This window comes from Physeter macrocephalus, chromosome 1 (assembly GCF_002837175.3).
Source record: "Physeter macrocephalus isolate SW-GA chromosome 1, ASM283717v5, whole genome shotgun sequence".
Taxonomy (NCBI): domain Eukaryota; kingdom Metazoa; phylum Chordata; class Mammalia; order Artiodactyla; family Physeteridae; genus Physeter; species Physeter macrocephalus.
Window position 1 is genome coordinate 105,405,751 of NC_041214.2, and position 12,153 is coordinate 105,417,903.

The 12,153-nt window shown below is 37.8% G+C and overlaps 1 protein-coding gene across 1 annotated transcript in view; it reads left to right on the plus strand.

Annotated features, from left to right (window-relative positions):
* The first annotated feature begins 1,458 nt into the window (after positions 1 to 1,458).
* Positions 1,459 to 12,153, plus strand: part of IFT57 (intraflagellar transport 57) — a 61,291-nt gene continuing 50,596 nt past the window's right edge. The window contains exons 1-4 of the mRNA XM_007114272.3: positions 1,459 to 1,786; positions 4,331 to 4,493; positions 5,312 to 5,430; positions 9,464 to 9,554. Coding sequence (XP_007114334.2) covers positions 1,581 to 1,786; positions 4,331 to 4,493; positions 5,312 to 5,430; positions 9,464 to 9,554 — 579 coding nt within the window. The 5' untranslated portion in view covers positions 1,459 to 1,580. The remainder of the gene's footprint in view (positions 1,787 to 4,330; positions 4,494 to 5,311; positions 5,431 to 9,463; positions 9,555 to 12,153) is intronic.

A 12,153-nucleotide genomic window follows, 5' to 3' on the forward strand; every position in this document is an offset into this window, starting at 1 on the left:
GGGCACGAACCCGTGTCCCCTGCATCGGCAGGCGGACTCTCAACCACTGCGCCACCAGGGAAGCCCTCCCACTCGTTTTTATTAAAAGCAGCCGTTAATGACCTGCAGTAGGCAAACGATGTCATTTATCTAAAAAAATTTTCAGTTGTCTTCCCCTTTGAGTTATTTTCTACATAAATCAGTCATTTTACATATTACTTTTCTTTGGTAAATAGAAAAAGGTATTTGCCTTTCTGGTTTTTCACTTTGATCCTTTATTGGTATCAAAAGCAAGTTAGGTCTAGACTGATATTAAAATGAGAAGTGTTCTTCTGCCCATTTTTCTAACAAAAAGATACTACAAATAAATTTTAAACTTCAGTTCTGTCAAAAAATGGTCCTCTTCTATGTTCTCTAGTAGCAGATACAGGAGATCAGAGATAAAAAATCACATAAATACAAACATACATTCAACCTCTTGCCATACGTCTTCTCCCAGGAAACCTCCAGCATCCACCACTTACCTCATTTTTTATGTAGCTGGTAGGAAATCTGCTTGATACACAAACTTTTTGACAACTGTAAAGCAGTGGTCAATTATGCTCTTTCTTGTATTTTCCAGGTCAACAGCTGCGCAGTACAGTAGTTAACAAACACTGTCTTTAGCCACATTTAAGAGTTATAGCGCAGGGAAATTCCTTTCAAGATTATCTCCTTTATTTTGTTGATTTTTAACAAGGAACCCCCAAACTTTATACTACGTGTAATGGGCTTGAAACAGATTAAGCAGCAGGATGTGAGTTTAGAGTTCTTATTTCTGAGGTAGTAGAACAAATCCTTCCTCATGCCTCCTTTCTGCTTATCCTCAGCCTTTCTTCTTCCCCACCCCCTCCCAACCAACAACTTTTCCCAGCCCTGGAGTAACAGCGGAGAATTATAATACAAATCTTACAATATATTGTTAAACACAGCATTCCCGAATGAGAGAAAGATTAATGAAAATTCTCGTTGTAAAGCTCCTGAGGTAAGGGGAAACCTATGATATCGACTATCTTTACAACTGTGAAAAACTTGCAGTTTTGAAAAGAAAAGTAAAAAAGATACCAGCAGGCTAGCGTAGCCTTCAATACTGCACGTCTCCCTTTACTCTTTTTAACTGCTACCAGCTGACTCACACTCCGACTCAGGGGCCTTTGGCAACCAACAGCCCAAGCCCCCTTAAGCCTGCTAATGACCACCAAGAGAGCACAGCGGAAACGCCCGCGGACCCTCCTCGGAGTTTAAATTGCAGCGGGAGAAGGCGCGGCCTAACGTGAGTAGGAGAACGCCACGCCCCCACGGGGCGGGGCTGTCTACCAGCCACCGCCTCCCTAGAGGCGGGGAAGGGGCGGGGGCCACACGTGACGTCATCCAGGGAGCCCGCCCTGGTTGGAGGGAATTTAGAAGAGACTAGGTGGGAAGGAGGCGGAGTCTAGTTTCCCTGGTGATGGGTTGCCCGGCGGTCGCCTGGTAACCGGCCGCGGAGGTCCTGGCTGCGCCAGCGCAGGCCGCGGAGGTCTGTGGGCCGGAGCTGACGGTAGACTCTTTCTGTCTGTTCCGCGATGGCAGCGGCAGTGGTCACGCCGTCGGGTTTGGAGGATGGGGTGTCTCGGTCCCGCGGCGAAGGGGCAGGGGAGGTGGTCGTGGAACGGGGCCCTGGCGCGGCCTACCACATGTTCGTGGTGATGGAGGACCTGGTGGAGAAGCTGAAGTTGCTCCGCTATGAGGAGGATCTCCTCCGGAAAAACAACCTGAAGCCCCCGTCCAGGTGGGTGCCCTCGTCCCCCGAGCGCCTGGATACCGGCTGGGCTCTGGGGAGATGCCTTCCTCCGGCCTTCGGCGGAACGCCAAGCGCGAGTTAGCGAGCACTTGCCTCCGTCTTCCTACGCAGGAAAGGGCACTTCACCCCAAACTTGGCGACGGAGGGCTGGACTACTCACGGAGCTTAGACTTCGTATTTTTGTAGGGAGAGTAAAGTTTTGGAACTACAGATAGGATTGGAAGACAGCTTGCCTAGAGCACACACGCAGCTCCATAAAACACAATTTTTTTTTCTGATTATAAACGTAATAAAACAACCTCATAGAAAACTCAGAAAACACAAGAAAATGTCTAAAAATAGTACTGCAGTCACTCATAATCTCATCCCGAAAGATGAATGCCATTATCAATTTAGATCTATCTCTAGTTTTTGTTTTCCTTTTTGAGAGCCTGTCCCTACAACTTGTAACTGTGGGTACCTAGACCTTGCTGAGCACTTTATATGCAGTTAGTAAACTTGTTCACTAATTGCTACGGTTTAAAAGACTTCTGCCTTTGCAGTAACAGTATTCTCGGAAACTGAGAAGTGAAAAAGACAAATGAAATGACAATTATTGGAATTGTCTCTCTCTTATAGAACCCAAAGGCCTGCCCTGTTCTGGTGGGGAATAAGTCCATCATATCCTGAAGCCACTGGCATTAGTTACTGAGGATAGTGGACAGCCAGCACTTTCTCTTCCAGTCAGTGTAGCTTAGTGATAGCCTCATAAATAAGTTTTATAGCTTTCCTTCACATTAGTACTTACTTAATTTTTTGTGTTTATTTTAGATCAAGAATTTGTAGTACTTTCTCTTAAAGGCTACAGCTAGTCTCAAATAATTTCCCTTGACAGTTTGGATCTCATTTCTTGCTCTCTTCTAATAACTCACATTAGAAGATATGTAGGCTTCATGTAAACTGCCCATATTGCTAAGCCAGTCCATAATAGGAGAAAAGTTAGAGGGAGAATCATTGTTGCTTGATTCATGATAGAAATTGTAGGATTGGAAGTTATTACTTAAATGAATAGGATAATATAAACAACCAACATCTTCTGTGTTAATAAAAATGTGTTTTTTTTCTCCAAGTATATTTTTCAAACTAAAAGAAAGGCCTTAAGGTTCTATTGATCTAATCTCTATGCTATTTCCTCAGGAGTTCAGGAGGGTACTTTGAGTCATGGATTTGCATGGAAATATCCTAGTTTAATGGTTCTTAAAGTGCAATCAACAGGCCAGCAGAATCAGTATCACCTGGGAACTTATTAGAAGTGCAGTCCCACAGGCCCTTTCCCTGGTCTAGTGTATCAGAAATCCTAGGGGTGGGGCCCAGAAGTCTGTGTTTTAACAAGCCTTCCAGGTGATTCTGATGCCTGCTAAAGTTTGAGAACCACTGTCCTAGGTCTACAGTATTTATCAGTATCCATTCTTCTGTCCTGGAGTTGTTTCACCTGATACGGAAAAGATGAGTTGTTAGTAGTGGGTGAACATATATTGATACCTACCTGGAAGGACTTCATGGCCTTTTTTTCTTCCCAGCTTTCTGTTATCTTTCAGAACATTTTCACTTACCCTGCAGGAAAAAGTTTTGGAAACAGGAAGGAGTAGAGTGCTGATTCTTATGAAAAATAGTTATAATATCTATAAATCCAAATGTAAACACAATAGTGATAGCTACACATAAAAGCAAAATAAGATCTTTGATCAAACTGACAAATGCTGTTGCTAGCAGGTTTTATTCCTGATATGTTTAGGCACAAATCATGTTGACCCTCATAGGGCTATTTTTAGTAGGCTAGGGGATTTAACCTAAAGTCAACAAGTGATTGTTAGACTGGGGATGTGATACAAACACAGTGGTTCTTACTCCTGGCTGCACCTTAGAACCACCTAGGAAGCTTTTGAAACATGCCCATACTGGGGCTTCACTCCCAGAAGTTCTGATTTAATCTGCGAGGGAAGAAGCAATGTTTAGTAAGGTAGCAATAGTTTGACAAGCTCCTCAAGTGTGATTCAATATGCAGCCAATATGAGAACACCTGTTTAACCTAGAGGATAGGTTAGAAACAGTAAGCAAAGATAACAGTGACATTGTAAAAAATGTAAAAATGCATAGTGAATAATCATTAAGGTCTTTTTTTAAACTCTGAGCATCTCAATTCTAAATGACCATTTTCTGGAAGTACTCTCTTATTAATTATTCCTGACACATAAATGATTTTGGCCAAAGTTCTACATGCTCGGTTTTTTAACATGACCTGCACTTTCTGGATGTAAAGTCTTTGATCTAATATTTTGTGTCCAGTAGTAATTGCCCTTATGCTGTTGATTAAAAACTTTAATGTGAGTCTTGTGGATTACTAGAAACTTCAAAGAGTGAATTATCAATGTGTTTTGTTGTTAAAGCCATTTGGAAAAAAATCCTTTGGCAATTTTGGATTTAGCTCCTTTAGCTACTATGGACTTGTTTGAAATATTTCATATTCTACCCTCCCCCCTTCTTTTGAAACAGACACTATTTTGCACTGCCTACCAATCCTGGGGAACAGTTCTACATGTTTTGCACTCTTGCTGCTTGGTTGATTAATAAAGCAGGACGCCCCTTTGAGCAGCCTCAAGAATATGATGACCCTAATGCAACAATCTCTAACATATTATCTGAACTTCGATCATTCGTAAGTGTAAACAACTCTCTTCTTTCTGCAGGTTCTCAAGTTAGGACATTTTTAATATTGGTAATACAGCCACATAAATGCTAGCCTTTTAGAAGAATTCTCTTTGAATAACTATATATACACACATGCATATATATGTGTATACATATATATATAATTGTATCTAGATTTATTTTTCAGGTAAAATCGTGTCAGAATGGTTGATATTATAACATTAATGCCACTGCTAAACATGTGTAGTGTGCACACATTATAGCCCAAAGTAATAATATTTTTCTTAATCTTGATATGTCTCTGAGATAAATTTATGAATACTTAGTTCTCCTTCTAAAAAAATGACTAAAAACTAGGAAGCTAAAACACTGTATTTTGAAAGGGAACTTTGATTTAATAGACCATGATAGCAGTTGTACTTTCTGACTTTTCCTGGGGACAAGCAGTAAGAATTTTTGGCACACGTGTTATTGAGTTTTGACCATCCTTCGCATGGTTGTTTAATGATAAGATACTAACCTAGTGGTTATACTGAATTTTCACCCTAACGAGATCAATGATTTGTTCTGCTGTCATGAAGTTATTGCCTTTTAATTTGATACTTTTGACAGTAAAACATCTTCATTTTCCTTTAGTATTTCTGTACCAATGGATTAAAAAAAAAGACTAAGGAGATGGATTTCTAAGAAGCAATGTAATTAGTTATTTTAAATCATTTGAAGAATAGAGAAGTGATACATTTATTCAGCAGTACTTTGCTTAAAATATTTTGACATTTGCAATATAAATAACAAGTTATACCCAGTTTGTCTTTTGTATTTCAGGGGAGAACTGCAGATTTTCCTCCTTCAAAATTAAAATCGGGTTATGGAGCACATGTATGCTATGTTCTTGACTGTTTAGCCGAAGAAGCATTAAAATATATTGGTTTCACTTGGAAAAGGTAAAAATTACCCAACCTGGCAACAGTAATTTTATGTGCGTAGCTTTTTATTCTAAGGGTTCAGAGCTATTTAATTGAACTGTTAGGAAGTATTTCTTCTTGAATGTTCTAAACTGAAAATGCCACACTTAATTAGAAAAGTTAGTATAGACAAAATTGGAATATCTGGTATCTTCAAAACCATTTCTGATATTGTGCCCCTTCCCAGTTCAGATATATAATTATTAAAGATTTAACTGTAACTGTATATCCTGGTCAATTTAGGAAATTTTTTAAAAGTTTCTTTGCATATATTTATTTATACAACCAAAGATAGTATATACATGGGGGTAAATGATAGCTACAGATTTAAGGAAAAAATGGAAATTAACATAGTATTTTAAGTGGGATTTTCTCCTTTGTTTATAGTGACTGGGCAAGAATAATACTGAAGAAGCCACCTGACACACTGTTAGACATTGTTCATTGCTTCTTTCTCTGACCTGTGATTTGTTTATATTTTTTTTGTTGTATCTGTACCATGGTATTAAAGTCATTTGTTTACAGGTCTGACTTTCTTGCTAGAAATTATGAAATCTGTGTATGTACTCTATGGCAGTTCACATAGCATTTGATATATCATAGATGCTCAATAAATGTTGACCACATGGATAAGGGAATAAAATATTAAGCAACTGTCAATTTGTATAGGTTATAATTAGAAAATATATAAATTTGGTCCTTAGGAGACTGGGATTATTGATAGGTTAGAGACTGTGGAAGGCATTATTCAGGTAAAAACATGAGCAAGCAGTGATTTTGGATTAGAACTAACTTCTTGGAAAGGTGTATATATTGTTTGTATAGTTTAATGTATATTCAGTTACATTCTCTCAGGAAAGTTATCTACTCTCTGTTAATGAATACTTTTAAAAACTTACTTGACTTAGGTTATCATCAGGTTGAACCATATGAAATTACCGATATTCCTCTATTTTTGAACTAAAAAAAAGTGGTAATTTCATACGCTCCAACCCAAACAGTACCACTTAGTGCAGTGTGAAGAATGAGTACATAATCTACATTACTTCTTTATTAGATTCCATGAAAAGTTATGAGATATCCTGCATTTGGCATTTTAAAAAAATTATTAAATCTATTGCCTAATGAATTCTAAATTCACCAGAAATTATTGGTATCTTAACCACTAAGATAACCAATTGGTATCTTCCCCCCATGTATATACGGTCCCTATAAATTATACAAATCACAATGCGTGGCCAAGAATAAGATATGCTAAGAAACAAAGAACCAAAGTACCAAATTAAATAGATAATTTTGTACTTCCTTTGTTTCTTAGCATATCTTATTCTTGGCCACGCATTGCGATTTGTATAATTTATAGGGACCGTATATACATGGGGGGAAAGCAGGGGGAAACATTGAAAATAGGGATTTTTTTTACATATCAACTATGTGATATGTAAGTGATGTAGAAGTTACATGTTTATAGATGCTTATTTTATATATCTAAATATGCTAAAACCACTAGAAAACGTAGAAATCCTAGGAAAGCATTGCCTTTAAGATATTATCTAGTTCTAACTAGTCCAAAAAAAAAAAAAAAGGCAATTATTCTTTAAGAAGATTGATTTGGTTTGTAGTACTTTACTTCCTTAATATTAAATGTCGGTTTTTGTATTTTGTTAACCTGAGGTATGGATTTTTAAAATAACCTTCCAGAAATAAATGCAAATACTTTTTTTTTAAAGATTTATTTATTTTTTAAATTTTATTTATTTTTGCTTCATTGGGTCTTAGTTGCGGCACACGGGATCTTCATTGAGGCATGCAGGATCTTTCTTTGTGGCATGCAGGCTTCTCTCTAGTTGTGGTATGCGGGTTTTTTCTCTTCACTAGTTGTGGTGCACAGGTTCCAGGGTGCGTGGGCTCTGTAGTTGTGGCACACAGGGTCCAGAGTGCGTGAGCTCTGTAGTTTCCAGCCCATGGGGTCTAGTTGAGGCACGCGAGCTCAGCAGTTGTGGCACGCAGGCTTAGTTGCCCTGCGGCATTTGGGATCTTAGTTCCCTGACCAGGGATCGAACCCCATCCCCTGCATTGGAAGGCAGATTCTTTACCACTGGACCACCAGAGAAGTCCCCAAACACTTTTGAGTATTTTTAGTATGGGAAATGTGTGTCGTTCATCTTGATGGAGAAAAGAGTGTTCAATACTTAGTGTTAGGACCACTGATTAGATTTTGGAAATAAAAACAAAGCTGGAGTCCTTCTTATTACCTCTATCAAAATAAATTTCAGGGGCTTCCCTGGTGGCGCAGTGGTTGCGCGTCCGCCTGCCGATGCAGGGGAACCGGGTTCGCGCCCTGGTCTGGGAGGATCCCGCGACGGGAGAGGCCACGGCAGAGGGAGGCCCGCGTACCGCAAAAAAATAAAAAAATAAAAAAATAAATTTCAGGACTTCCCTGGTGGCGCAGTGGTTAAGAATCTGCCTGCCAGTGCAGGGGACACAGGTTTGAGCCCTGGTCCGGGAAGATCCCACATGCCACGGAGCAACTAAGCCCGTGTGCCACAACTACTGAAGCCCACATGCCTAGAGCCTGTGCTCTGCAACAAGAGAAGCCACTGCAATGAGAAGTCTGCGCACTGCAACAAAGAGTAGCCCCTGCCTGCCACAACTAGAGAAAGCCCGCGTGCAACAACGAAGACCCAATGCAGCCAAAAATAAATGAATAAATAAGTACATTAAAAAAATTTAAAAAATAAATTTCAGATTGATCAAAAACGTAAATGTGAAAAATGAAACTATAGGAGTGCTGAAAGACCAAAGGGGTGTGGGATGTGTCATGTGATGGAAAAGCCTTATATATATGATGTTAAAGCTAGGACCCATGCAAGAAAATGTTGCTAAGTCTATGTAATAAGAATTGTAACAGTCCTGAATAGCTAAGAGTATAAGAAATAAATAGGAAAAATATTCTTAACACAGTTAGGCAAAGCATTAATTTTCTTAATATACATACACAAGGGCAGAGGGCATAAATATGCATTTCACTGAAAAACACACATAACCAATTAAAACATGAAGAGGTATTCAACCGCTCTCATGTGAAAGAAATGCAGTTAAAACAAGAGTGAGGCTTTTTCACTTAGATGATTGGCAAAGATTATAGTTTGTTTACCATATTGGCAGATGTTTACCATATTGGCGAATGTATGGAAACAGAGTCCCTGTTGTTGCGAGTGTAAATTAGGGTAACGTTTTGGAAGCTGGTTTTAGCAATATCGAGCAAAACAATAAAATGTACAAAGTTGTCGACCCAGCCCTTTTACTTGTACAAGTTTATTTTAAATGATATACATAAACGATAAATGTATAAGGATGATCTTTTCAGTATTGTCTAGTAAAGAAACTAGAAACAACGTCAATTTTCAGCCAGAGATTGCTAGTCATATGACTTATGGTTCAGTGGAATACAGTGCAGGTATGTTGGGGGCGGTGGGGGGAGGTTGTACGCTTGACCTTTGAACAATGCAGAGCTTAAGGCTGTGGAAAATCCGTATATAACTTGTAGTAGGCCTTCCTTATAAGCCGCCCCTCCAAATCCGCAGTTCTGCATCTGCAGATTCAATCTACCACAAAACGTGTAGCAGTGTAGTATTTACTATTGAAAAAAATCTCTCTGTAAATAGACCCACGCAATTCAAACCCATATTGTTCAAGAGTCAACTGTATATGTACCTAAGTGTGGTTTATTAGTAAGTAAAGAAAGTAGGTTGGCTAACAGTATGCATGGTATCATCCCATTTATGTACTTGATTCTTCAAATTTGGAGGCAAACATTTTTGCTTCTTTACATAGAAGGTTTCAGGAAGGATACGTGAAACATTTAACAGTGATTCTGGAAAAGGTGGCAGGTGAAAAAGGACTAGAACTGGTGTAGCGGGGGGATCCTTAATATTCACATTATGCCTTTTTGCTCTGCTGAAATGTTTTGTTTTTTATTCTCATCTCATGTTAAGCTTTATTATTTTAGACCAACATACCCAGTGGAAGAATTAGAAGAAGAAACTGTTGCAGAAGATGATGCAGAATTAACATTAAATAAAGTGGATGAAGAATTTGTGGTATGTGTGTTGCTGAACTTTTTGTTCATTTTCACCATTGGATTCATTTCCCTTAATTCTCCTAGACTTCCATTTTCTGGAATATATTTTATTTCATTGTTTCTAGAGAAGAAAAGCTTTTGAATAGAGTGCCAACTATCAGTTGTTTAGACCTTTAGTTAAGTTAATGCTCATGTTCTGTAATGATTGAGGTCTGAATTTTAGCAGAGGTTCTTCAAATGTAGACAGGAAGTAGTAGACCACTAGTTATATGGGTTAACATTTTATTAACAACCATTCATGATCTTAAATAGGCCATAAATAATAAAGAATTTAGAAGAGAGCAGTAGAATTTAGGATTAATACATTCCGCTTCATAGGAACACCATTCATTTCTCAGGAACTCCTTTATGCTTCTAAAATTAGGATGAAGACCACCCTGCAAGAACTTAAAAAATACTTATACATACCAACATTATTTAAATTGTTTGGCAGCCTCTGGGCCTATCTGCATTCTTAACATTCTATCCATAGTGTGAAATTATATGTTCACGTCTCTACAACAGACTAGGCTAGGAAAATGGTGGAGAAAAAGAGCTTTTCCTCAGAACCAGATATGGATTGACCCTGGTGTTTTAGGAAGTGTACATATGATTTGAAATTAAAATGGCAGGGAAAAAAAACTTTGTAGTGTATTTTACTGTCATAAACCAATTAAATTTTTCAGGTGATTTTTTTGAATCCACAGAAAGTGTATTCTGTATTTCAGCTTAAAGTAATTTATTAAAGGACTGTATGCTGCAAAGATATTAATCACGGAATTATTTTATAGTGAATGATGAAAATAACCATTAAATAAATTAGACTATATCAGATAGTAGAATATCATATAGCCATTAAAAATTTTTTACAAAGAAATGTTAGTGACATGAGGATGACAACTTATATGCATAAACTCAACTATGTAAAATATGCAGAAAAAGAAAAATATTAATATATTAACATTAGTTATATATGGGTAGAGGGATTATGGATGATTATTTTCTCTTCTATGCATCTTTATATCTTCAGAGTTTTTAACATGTATTTTATTAGCAGTAGAAATATTTTAAACCATATGTATTAAAATGATGACTGCTATTTATAGAAGGAAAAAGACCACTATAAAACTAATCAATTTAAAAGATATCTTTCTTAATGTGATAAATTTTTTAAGTTAAGGTAAAAATGTAGTCATTCCTGTGTTTATTGAGCATCTGTTATGTAGCAGGCACTGGGCAAGAACCTGGTGGTGCTGGATGTACAAAAACTCTGAGGCAGGAAGGAGCTTAGCATGACCAAAGAACTGAGAGAAAACCACAGTGGCCAGATCTCCCAAGTGAGCCGGGAGGGTGGCTTAAGATTAACTGGGAAGATAGACCAGGTCCAGATCATTCTGAGCGTTTTAAGTTTAGACTTTATACTTTGTGTAATAGATCTTTCCATTCAGGCTCAGAAAATTTTAAGTCCTCACATAGTCCCAGTTGTTCATCTCACTTATTTTACTCGGGTATCTTCCTCATCTTGTCTTCTTAGTTACTGTTTATTAGTTATTAGTTAATAGCTTATCTACAGATACCTGGTCCTAGTGCATCAATATTTAGCTTCAAAGACCTATAACTCAAAACTGCTAGTCAGGGGGGAAAAAGGAAGAAAACCTACTAATCAGAAGGAAAACTCTATGAGGGCAGAAACCGATTTTGCACATTTTTTGTATCTGCAGTTTATTATGCAGTGCCTGGTGCATAGTAGGTGTTCCTTAAATATTTGACAAAAAATCACCTGTCAGCATATTGCTTGTAACTTTTAGAAATTATAGCTTTTTTTTTTTCTGAGAACCATTTAAAGTTCAAAGCAGCATTATTGTTTGTGTAAATTAGAGAAACAAACTAGAAAGCAGCCTCTTCGCACATTTCTTGCCAACTGTGAAGTAGAGACCTTCTCCTGTCATAAGATCAAGCTGAAGGCCTTCCTCAGGGGGTTGCCTCTGAGGCTGTCATGTCTTTTGAATTTTTTTCTTTCCTTTCTTCCTTACTGTCATTATATTATCCTAAGGAACCCTCTCTTACCTCTCCCATTCCTCTTGCTAAGGAGAGCTGGATCAGTGCCAAAAAGCCTTTGGCTGGTGGGATAGTACTTCAGTTTGTTGCCAGTTTGTGGGGTAGCTCAAGGATGGTAAAGATCATTTCTGACAGAGTAAAGTTAGTCTATAATCAACAAGAAACCTTCAGTTTTAGACTGGCCAAATAAAGATAGGACACATTGGAAAGAAAGAAAGAGAGAGAGAGGGAAGGAGGGAGAGAGAGAGGCAGAGAGGAAGGGAGGGAGGATTGGGATCACGACACAGAATATTTTCAAAGAATATTCTCACAGAATGTTCTCACAGTATATAATCATATCCTTAGTAATTGGCAATAAAAGAATTAAGAGGATACACGTAAGGCAAAGAAATGACAGGAAATTGTTGAGTGCCTTCTAAATTACTGAGATTAAAATCCTTTTAATTTATTTTAAAACTATTTTTGAGTCTGTTTATATTCAAATTCCTTTCGAACGCTTTCTTAATAATGTTTAGTAACTT